We start from the raw sequence: 11,481 nt of genomic DNA, 5'->3' as shown, positions 1-11,481 counted from the left end.
AGGTAGAGATAGTGGAGCTGCGTAGTGACTAGGGGCATAAGACATCTAAATGAGGCTCATTTAAAAAAAAACAAAAAAAACATGTTTTGTGAATATGCCTAAATCTCTGCTGGTTTAAGTATGTAATTTACTATTTTTGCTCTTTATTGCTCCTTCTTCTGGTCCACTTAGTTCAGTCAAATTAAGAAAGACTTGACAAACAAAGTCATACTGCAAGCTTACTGCAATAAAAAGACTAAATTCCAATGGAGTTTTTTGGTTGCTTTCTTCCTCATCAGTGAACACGCAGAGTGTAACCTCACAACAGTCAATGGCTCCAACACTGTTAGGAGATGTTTTTATCATAAAGCTAGAAAAGCAAATCAGTTACGGCTCTGGATACAATTTCAACAATGTTTAGGTATCAGTGCGGTCAATGATGTCAGCCGTTTCTAAAAGTACATCTTTAACGACAAGTTAAAAGTGCCAAAAGTTTACCATCACACGTGGGTAACGGGTGGCTCCACCAGTGGTTCTTTTCACACACCAAAGGCTCCTCGTGGCTTAGTCTATAGCCTGAATCACAGCCAAATGACACGGTTGATCCAATAGAAAAATCCTGTCCATACCGAATCCCATTGACAGGTATACCGGGGTCAAGACAGGAGTAGCTGTCAACCATAACACCTGAAAAACAGAAAAGAATGATTTGCAGATCTAAAAACCTTTTCGGGGTAAATTCACAAAAAGCCTCTTGTTGTGCAATTACTTGACTTCTCTCCAAGTAATGGCCACACGCTAGTTTGGCTTGTATCGCACTTTCTGGTGGGCTATTCGTTTAATACCTTCACATCATCCCAACGTACCCAGAGTGTAATCAGAGACACACTGTGTGCCAAGCTTCTCCAAAAATACACATATTTTTCACTTCAAATGTGGATAAGGACAGGCACAGCCAACAATATTTTCGCAGGCAGCTTATCCATCTTTGCAGTATTTGTTTACAACTTACTTTCATAGAGTATTTTAAAGCCAGCGTTGGACCGGCTGTTATCGGTGGTAAACAGCAGGTAAAGGAAATTGCTGGTGCTGAACAGAAACTGGGGCACCTGGGTGCCATTGAAGGAACCAATCAGAGGAGATAAGAGGTTCGGCCCGTCGTGGATCTCGAGGAAGTCATAACCCAACTCTGTTTGGAACCTGTGAGAAGAGATTATCAGAGGATCGCATTACCTTGATCGAGACTTTCACAGATCAGATGAGTGTTATATTTTATCGTTAAACTATTTTATATTTCCTTCTTTTCACCTAAGAACCTGAAAACAATATTTATACTGATACAATCTGATTTAAAGAAAAAAGGGGATTATATTGTCAGATTAATTAAAAAACTCACAGATAATTCATTAAAATTATGCATTCTCTCCATCCATGAAAAATGTAACTTTAAATCTTAATTTTATGGACAATAAAATGTCTTAATATTCTGGATATTTTATTTCCTGATACATATTACGTTCCATTGATTAATGCTTTGATTCATCTTTTTTATTTTTTTAATTAAAAGTTAATTTTTAGCATAAATAAAAGATTTCACACCTGTCAAATGTAATTTTGATGGAGCGCCCCGGCTCGGCTTCAATCACCCATTCGCAGTTGAGAGAGTCTTTGTAGTATCCAGGCCATCCAGGAGACAGAATCACTCCAGTTTGGGCGGAGTAGTGGCCCCCACATGGTGCTGGACAAAGAACAAGGAAGTCAGAGCGTGAAATGGAGAAAAAGAAAAAAAAATGGTAATATGAGTCTAAAATGTATAAAAAAAGTTTGTTGATGTATATCGAGTAAGACGTATTACCGTACCACACAACTAACACTAATAAGACAATTATGAGTACTGATGACTATTAGGTGTAAGAAAGGACATTTTTGTGTTGTAATTGAAAAATTAAGTCAGAAGAACATTTATTTAAAAAAATCAAAATCTGTTCTTCACAAATTTCAATTGTTTCATTGTTCCTTTATCCTTCGATACATGATCTATTGTCTTGAAATGTGGTGAAATACATAAAAAAACAAGCAAAAAAACTGAATTTACACTTAAGAATAATCACCAAATAAACTTATATAGAGTTAAATAAATGAAAACTATTTAAATTTGGAGAATAATTTAAATTAGGTTCAAAGCTATATTAAAATTAAATAAAAAAAACAATTCCCAAAGAAGATTCAAAAACTTTTCCATTTGAGAATTAATAAATCAAATAATAAATCTTGTCTGAGAGGATTAAACAATTTTATTAAACCAGATGTGAGAACAAACGCTAAACTTCACTGTATCTCTACACTATATTGAATAGCTGGAGACACAACATTAAAAATTGTCAATATGTTTAAAAAATGTCCAAGCAATTATAAAATGTGACATAATAAATAGATATAAGGGACTCAACATGATTCATTGATATGTATTTTTTATTATCTCAACCATCATTGATTGTTTTAGTGCTTATTTCTTGCTATTATTAATAAAACCATGTGCATAAATTTAGGTTTTGACTGAATTGAAAAAAGAGGCTTGGACACTTTGCATGTTGCCAGTCATTGACATACTGCTGTTATAATGTTTATTTTTTATTTGATCAGTTCTCTTTTCTTTAGTCTCTCGTGATTCTTATTTGCAGCAAATGACAACAGCATGTTCAACAGGGTGATTAAAGTGACGTTATGTTTTTTTTTTTTAATTGATTGAACACTTTTAGTCCGTTTCTAACAGCTTTTTACATGCACAATTGACAAAAATGATCACAGTGACATTTAGCAATTAATTGATATGTATGCTCTTAGACTTGGGCTATTTTTTAGAATAAAATTCACATAGTTTTTAGACCAAAATCATTTTATTTTTAATTGAAAAACACTAAAAGAGTCTACAGAGTTTGTAAAGTCTAACTACCCAGACTTTTGTTGGATTTGAAGTAACTTGTAACCTCTCAACCACTCATCCTACTGTCTGCTGAGACTATTCTCCAACTTGTTTTGTTTGCAGGGACTCATGTTTAAATAGTTCTAAAACCACCCGGGGAGGACAGTCAAAGCTGTGTCTGAAGGGTTATATGAGTGAAGGTTGACTCTTGACTGGCTCCCGTGGTCATACATGCATTGGTGGATCTGTTATTTATCAGCTCCTCAGGTTGGCTCTTCGTGACTCTCAAGGACAACATACAAAAAAACAAAACACATGTTGCCCCCAGGGGATGAGGACCTAAACGACCCTCACAATGTCTGGTTGGGTCAAGCTCACAGGTGACTGAGCATCTTAAAATGCGAGTGCTCCAACAATTTGAACTCCCCACCAGTCAGGTAAAAATGGAGAGTAAGGAAACTACTCAAGGACTAAGTGCTTTAAAACAGATAGAATATATATATAGACATTTTCTTTAATTAAAAGAAAACACTAGCCAGGAATATTTTGGTAGTCTTCCTCTTTGAAATGAGACCTCGTTTAACAGAGTCTGAAGGAAATTAATTGAGGGAGATAGTAAATCTTGAATACAAGTAATTTATTTTTTGATCAACTAGGTAGAAACACACATTAGATACAAAGAGGTCTTGGGACTTTGTAATGACCTAACACATAATTAAAACTCCCTCTTTTGAATCTGCAGTTCAGTCAAGAATAGAAGCTTTTGAAAAATCCTGACTTAATTAGTCGCCACTTTTGCATCCGTCTTTCTACTGTAGTGTTAAGATATTCCTTTAATCCCATATCTCAGGTTCCAGTGTCTATTTCTGTATCTTAAGATGATTCGTTGAACATCAGAATGTGTCCAAAACACCGGATGACAATATCCACCAAAAATATATGGATTTTATTAACAATTTGTTATTATTTACCTTCACATTTTGGGATAGGGCCACTCCACATGACTTTTCCTTTTTCTAACTGACAGGAAATGGTCTCAGTTCCTTGGGTTTTGATAAAACCGTCCTCACACACCACAGAAATGGAGCTACCCAGCTGAAAGCTGTCGCCAAACCGCCGAGCGTTGATGGGAATGCCGGGATCAGGGCACTCATTGTGGCCAAATGCTGTGGGAAAAGAATTACAACAACACACTGGTGTGATGAGACGGATATGGGATCCGGTTATTAGTCAAATAAACAATCAAAAAAGTGTAAACTAAGTTAGTATGAACTGTTTTGTTTTGTTAAAAGCTATTACAATTTGGCCATAAGATGTTTTCAGATTTGCTTGATGAGGTGTTAGTACGGTAGCCCTGAAGTTCAAATCCCATCAACAAATCACTCAACAAAGAACTAAAGCTAAAGCTAAACAAATATATTTTAGAAGTCAAAACAAAATTCCTTTTTCATTTCTTTTCATTTTTTTATTTTGCTTTGATTTCTAAAATATAATATATTTTTTAAATCATTTTTTTCATTGTTTTTTGATCTTTCAGATGTTTTTGCGTTAACTGATTCGTTGATGTGATTTGTCCTTCAGGGCCACCATAAGTCAGAGATATCAAGAGCTTTATTAAGGTGTTAAAATAAGGTAACAATAAAATATTTTTTAAAGAAAAAATGGACAATAAAATCTAAATTAATGCAAATTTAATCAAGAAAAGCAGAGTCCTCATGATTCTTTTTTTCAAAAATACATTTAAAAGCCCGAGTTTTATGAACTGTTTTCTTTGAGCAAAAGCTGCTTTCATCTTCATGATGAATCCCATGACAACAACATCTTTTAATATGGCTCCAGTTATATTAAGAGTGTAATCTTTTTTTCTTTAAAAAAAATGAAAAGTTCAATAGGATCATTGCTTTGTTCCTTCCTTTCTTCACTTTAAATCACAAACATTACCTCTATAATTAGCTATTAAAGGTGACCCTTTTTGGTCTGATAAACTGTTTTTTTTTCAGTGTTTTTGTGTCGGATCTAACGGTTAGTAGATTTAAAAGAGTGAAACGGAAAAGCATCTGCGGCAGTAGGGGGGATCATTCACCTGCTCGCAGGGAGTTGGAGCGGCAACCGAGAAGCTTTTGAAATTTATGTGTCAGAAGACGCCTTGCTTTGACCCTTTGTGAAGGCATTTGATGTCTTAAATTAAGTTACACCTCATTTAGTAACATGAAAAAATGACTTTTTATCACTTAAACCTAAATTCAATAAACTGTAGTGCAGCGATTTCCTTCAAAATGCAAACATGAATAAATAAAGGTACATACTACTGTATGTAATGTTAAATCCCCTTCCAGACATGGAGTGATCGGCCTGAAACTCTAGCCTCAGTGTGTTGGTGTTAGACGTCAGATGGGAAGGACTCTCAGCTCCAGAGAACCTCCCAATGACAGCAGCTTCATTTGTCTCTCCATCCTTCACAGTCAGGGAATCGTAAGGTGCCTCGAGGTCAAAGTCATTAAATGCCAAGTGTATTCTTGAGCCTGGATCTGATTGAATGAGCCAGACGCAATTCATGTTGTTCCCGTAACCTTCTGGGTAATCCGGGGAGAGGACGGTTCCGGAGGGAGCTGTGAAGTTGGACATGCAGGGGACTGTGGGGGAGGGAGACAGCACATGCAGAGAGGGACATTTTCTGTTAAATATTCATCTTCACAGCATCATCGGTCATCATCTGCCTCAGGCCATAATAAACTCTAAGCTGTCGCCATAGTGACAGGTTAGATTGAAAGTTATCAACGACCACATGCTTTTTTTTTTCAAAAATCCTTCCTCTACTACCATGTTCTTGGAAATGAGACATTTTTAATACTTACATATGCATATAGGGATGTTTGCCGACCACTGGTTGTTATCTTGGCAGGAGATAATCTTCTCTCCAATCAGCTCAAAGCCAAACTGGCACTCAAACCTCAGTATCCCCCCATTGGAAAAGCTGTCTCCCTCTCGTATTCCATAGAGAGGAGTTCCCGGGTCACCACAACTCTCTTTGTCTATTTCTGGAATGACACAGATTAGTAATAGGACATTAACATCTGCATGGAGGAAAGATTTCTGGATGGAGAAGCAATCTGGAAAAACAAAAATCTGAGACAAACCATTGGGTTAAAAAAATAAAGACGGATGTTAAAATTTAAGATTGATAAATTTAGACTTAGTTTATATAGGACATTTTTAGTTTTTCTTTTTTTTGTTATATCTTGGTTCCCCTTTTGTGGTCTCGCTGTTTTGCAAATATTTTCAGTGGAATTTCTTTCCTCAAAATGAATTGTGTTCTGTCCTGATTGGCTACAAACCACTGTCATTTAATCTCCTTCACACAGAGTGATCATTTGACAATACTGGACTTCTTTCTCAATAAAAGTTTGAACTTTAAGAGTTTAAACAAAAGAAAATGTTAATATTTTTTGAGAAAAGTGATGAAAGTGTTTTATGAGGTGTTTTATACAGTTAGATTTGTTACAGAATAATTGTCTGTCCATAACAAGGTTTGGTACTAATTTGTCAGTCTAAAAATGTTTCATATCTGTAGAAAATATATTCTTCTTCTGTAAAAAGATTTTGTACTTGTCAAAAAAAATCATAGTTTTGTGCTTGCAATAAGAAATGTGTGCCTGTAAAATTGTTCCGTAATTGTAGAAAAAAAACGCCACACGCACATTTAAGCATGCACCTGTATCTACAATGATGAAAAAGACAAACAAAATAATTATTATTTTTATCCTAAAACGTGGTAAGTGATTTATTAAATTATTATATTGCAAAAGTCAATAGTTATCAGAAAATCCTGACATCTCTGCCATTCTGTCTGGTACCTTTGTGTAGAAAGAACAAACTTTCTTCTTTTTTCATTGTTTTTTGTTTTTTCCTGACATAGATATAATGTATCTGCACTGATTGGGTGAAAGTGAAATGTTGCTGATTAGTTGATTAATTGAAAACCAAAAGAATTGAACTTGTAACTCCAGTTTTGTCATGAGAGATCAATGCGTTTGCTCGTGTGTGTGCGTAATGTTTCACGCGCGGAAAAAATCTTTTCACAAATGAATGTTTTTTTCTGCAGTTAGTAAAACAATTTTAAAATGCTCAGATATCTCATTATAGGTACTTTTTTTAACAAACATTAATTATTTTTGCCTAAATCTATTTACAGACAGACATTTTTTCTCAACTGATACAAAACATTTTAGCAGACACACAAATCACTTATAATGATTATGAAACCTCTTTACGGATGAACTTATGCAACAAATCTAACTTCATAATTTTACAGCCTTAAAACATTTGGAATATTACTTTGCGGTTTTCAACTGATTTTAGAAAATGATCAAAAAAGGGATTCACAAAAAAGTATTATTTACAAACTGGATTATTTAGTCCATGTGCTTTAGGTTTGGTCCTTATGGTTAACACTTCAAAACTGGGGTTGGTAAAACGACAGCTATAAATATTTTGTTGGTATAAAAATATAGACGTATTTTTAGTGGTATAAACACAATATTTTGTTAACTAGTATTTGACCAAAAAACGATTAAAAATAAGGTTGCTAATGAAAAATAAGTAGGGTATGTTGGCAAATCCTTAAAAAATTCCCTTTCCTAGAAATCTCAAATAGGTTAAAACACCCTTAAATGGCTACTTTTTATTTTATATGTTTTATAATTGTTTGTGCTTAATAATTTGAAAGGGAAATAAAAAAAAAAGGAAAATGAATAAATGATGAACAAAAACTGTCATCAGAAATGTCGAGTAATGGTTTTACAAAGAAAAGGAAAAAGAATATCTATTTCAACAGTTGTGATGTTACTAAAAATCGTTAGCAGTTTTTCCAAACTGCTGAGAAGCTTCCAGGACGTGAGAAGACTGTGTGAGGAACCCTGTTCAATAACTTCCATCACGCTGCTGCTTTGCTGCATCCGATATTGAGGCAGGGGAGTGCATCAAAGGAGTGATGAAATCAGAACATTATCATGGAGCGGGCTATGAAACGTACTAGACAGAGGCAAAAAACAGAAACGCTGAAAGTCTTAGATCTCTAGTGAGGACAATGACCAAACGCACAAAACCAGCTACAAAAAAAAGAAGGGGAAAAAAGAAAGCTGACTGAAAAGAAAAAAACAAAACATTGTCCTGTTTTTAGCTTCCTTGACAGTAGTCCTACTGCGAACTCCAAATGAAATGGAGGAAAAACTTTGAAGTCTAATCCCGCAAAAAAAGAAAGAGAGACACATCAAGAGCAGAAAAAGGATAAAGAAAAACAACCATTTGGCTATAGGAAATGCTGTTTTGAATTGGATAGATAGATAGATAGATAGATAGATAGATAGATAGATAGATAGATAGATAGATAGATAGATAGATAGATAGATAGATAGATAGACAGATAGATTTCCATTGTTAGGTTGGGGGTATGAATGGTTTTAAGCTAGCAGAACAGCGTATGAACAGATGGATGATGGGAACTCATAGGTTAATTTCTAATGAACAATTGCCGCTCTGCAGAAATTATGCCCTAGAAAAGTCATAACCATAATACCACTTTCAAAAGACGATCGGAGAGGAACCCTAAATATATTACATTCTTATTTGTTTTATTTATGAACTATTTATCATGGTCGATGTGTGTTTGCATCCAATCAAGACTTTTCTTGTTTCAACATTCATCTTGTTTCTGCTCCAGTTTCCTTAGGTATTTCTGGAGTCCTCCCACCAACCATCCAGATCCATGCTTGTTGGGTTCACCGGTAATGTGAAATTGACCAGAAGCCCAGAAGTCTGCATGTCTGCCTGTCTGTGAGCAGTCCAATGATGGACTGGAATGAATAATGCCTTGCTGAGGTCAAATGACAGCCAAGACAGGTTCTGGTAATAAGTATGAACGGCAATATAACACTCCTCAAACCTGAAGCCACTTTATATTTGACATTTGAACTAGCCCACGTCACATAAAAAAGTGAAATCGACATGACAGCCACTAGTTTCAAACACAGTCACAGTCTGGACTTGAGAATCTGAAAATGTCATTATCTTTGTGTCCTGATCTCCTTTTTTTCTAGAGAGTGTGGTATTTTACATCCTGCAATCATAGAGGTGAATAAAATTAAAGATTTATTTTTCTATCATCACAAAAACAATTTTATCTTTTTTTTTATATCCTCTATTAACTATTCTCCACAGCACATCTTTCTATTCCAAATAAAGCCGTTTATACAATTACTATTCAGCTTCACAGTTTAATCTGCAAACTGATATTGTCAGCTTTTAAATTATAAATATTGTAAATTTGTGAAACTTCTAATCCCATCATTTGCAGAATTTCTTGTTTTGAACCTTGCCAGGATTGTGAAATTTGCTTTTTTTCCAATTTTGATTTGCTTCTTATAATATTATGCTGTTTTTCTAATATTTGTTTTTTTTTTTTTTAACTGTCGTTGTGATCTATGTTTTTGTGTTGACTGATTTGTTGATGTGATTTGCACTTCAGGGCCACCGTAGAAAATGAAAACAACAAAGCAACTAAATTTAGATCAATGATAACATAGTGACAAACAGTTTTTAAGCCTTTTTGTTGTTTTATAGAGTGAAACAACAGTTATTACGAGGAAGCTGATTATTATTTGACTTGTTTTAGTGAAATACAATTACCAGCTATCAAAGGAGCATTATGATGTTGTCAAACTGTACTAACATGTGGTGAGTAAAAGTTTAACATATAATTTGAAGTCTTGAAGCTTCGGAGGGACTGATCTTCGCTGAGTGAGGCACATTTTCCTGAAAGCCTCAACTTCTGAGTTTAAACAGACTTTTCTTCATCATTTCGTCCGAGCCGAGTATTCAAAACAGCTCTCCTTTTTTAAGCTTCCACAAATTCTGCTTTGATTCCACATAAACATGCCACCATGTCACTCCAGTCCTGTTAAAAGTGTTTTGTGCAGGAATCCTGAAAATATACTTTCATTGCCAAAGCTCTTCTCTCCCTTTATACCCCAGCTCTCCACTCCTGCTTTTAGTCTTATTTACCGAAGTGGCCCAGAGCTGAGGGACGGTGTGTATTCTGCGTGCATGTGCAAGTTTCCCCGGCATTCCGCGTGCCGCGTGTGTCCGTATGCCTATGTGCACGTTTGTGATGTATTGCATTAATTTCCATCATGACACCGTCTTTATGAGATCCGCAGACTCAACCAATCACAGTGTGCCCTCACACCCATAGCTGCATGTGAACACACACAGATAGGCACACAAATACAAAGCGAAAGAAGGGAGAACAAATTGCTCTAGAGGAAAAAAAAGAAAAAAAAAAAACAGGCGCTCCGTAGGAACATTCTGGCACTATGACTTCCTGCCACTCTCTAACACACACGAACACACAACTCCACGCACACAGCTTCCGTCTCAAACACGCGCACACAGAAATAATCCTATTGTATTCGTAACAACACGGCTGATGGATTCACAAAGGGGATTAGGCTCCTTAAAAGAGGATGTTTGTGTGTTTGTGTTTGTGGGGGGAAAAAAGTGTATGTGTATGTGGCCGCTTCAATTTTAAATTCAGATTGGAATTGGAGTCTCATTTTATTCAGTTCTATGATATTCTATCATGTCGTATCGCACCGCATTGTCCATGGGAATACCAACACAAGCCAACCAACACGCTTATGCCAGTGTGAGGGCACAGCGAATACACACGCCACTCCAGATCCTGGAGAGCATGGTAATAGATTTTGGAACGGATAATGAAACAGCGAGAAAAAACACACATTGGCTTCTACTCTTTTGTGACTATTGAGAGACGGATCTTAAGGCCGCATTGCTAATAGTGCTGGAAAACTGAGCACACCATTTCATAAGGTAACGTTCAATATCTCCTAGACTACAGCCATTCAATCTCAAGTGCGCCCAAAACAAAGCTAAGATGCATGCGGCACATTTAACCTTGCCGAATAATAATCTCGGTAGGCACAAAAGCCAAAGACGATGAGGATTTAAGTGAAAAGTCGATTTGTACTCTGGGATCAAATGAGAACGGCAGCCTTTCTAATTACATTGTAGTTCTCTGCTTCTTTGAACTAAAGGAGAGTTGCTCGAATGGACTCGTTCACACTGTAGACATCAGAGAGCATGGTCTGTGCATGATCTAATTTAATATGCTTACAACACTGACATTTTCCTTGCTTCTGTTCCGACTCAAAACTGGGGCAATGACGAGGCTTGAACGACCGTTGATGGGAGATGTGTTCAGGAAAGACTTCAATTTTCAGCCCTCATTAAAATGTATCTTAGAACGTGAAGTGTAAAACATCATTTCAACTTCAGAGGTGTAACTCCCAGCGTAGTGTGTAATAGACTTGAGGAGAACAGATCACAACTGGGGTGTTCACTTTGATCTGGACACATCTCCTGTGGACAAAATATAAGTCAAAAAAATGAATCCTCCCAGAATATCTTCTGAATTTCAGTGTGGATGACTTCTTGAAAAAACGTCTGTAGTTTTTGATAGCATGGGTTAGAAAACTGGTTTCCAACATCTAAGAGTGTCAATC

At 35.9% G+C, this 11,481-nt stretch overlaps 1 protein-coding gene and 1 long non-coding RNA gene across 2 annotated transcripts in view; one reads left to right on the top strand and one right to left on the bottom strand.

Moving 5' to 3' along the window:
* Positions 1 to 71, top strand: part of LOC118599320 — a 1,068-nt gene extending 997 nt beyond the window's left edge. The window contains exon 2 of the long non-coding RNA XR_004948623.1: positions 3 to 71. This is a non-coding gene — a long non-coding RNA (uncharacterized LOC118599320). The remainder of the gene's footprint in view (positions 1 to 2) is intronic.
* The window catches only part of csmd3b (CUB and Sushi multiple domains 3b), a gene marked incomplete in the record, with an annotated part of 423,353 nt that overhangs the window by 108,808 nt on the left and 303,064 nt on the right, over positions 1 to 11,481 (bottom strand). Inside the window, 6 exon segments of the mRNA XM_024295326.2 lie at positions 478 to 666; positions 992 to 1,179; positions 1,579 to 1,717; positions 3,874 to 4,068; positions 5,209 to 5,535; positions 5,758 to 5,940. Of these exon segments, the coding sequence (XP_024151094.1) occupies positions 478 to 666; positions 992 to 1,179; positions 1,579 to 1,717; positions 3,874 to 4,068; positions 5,209 to 5,535; positions 5,758 to 5,940 (1,221 nt within the window).

This window comes from Oryzias melastigma, linkage group LG11, assembly GCF_002922805.2.
Source record: "Oryzias melastigma strain HK-1 linkage group LG11, ASM292280v2, whole genome shotgun sequence".
NCBI lineage: Eukaryota > Metazoa > Chordata > Actinopteri > Beloniformes > Adrianichthyidae > Oryzias > Oryzias melastigma.
The sequence above is the reverse complement of the archived record's forward strand: the minus strand, read 5'-3'. Positions and strand labels throughout refer to the sequence as shown.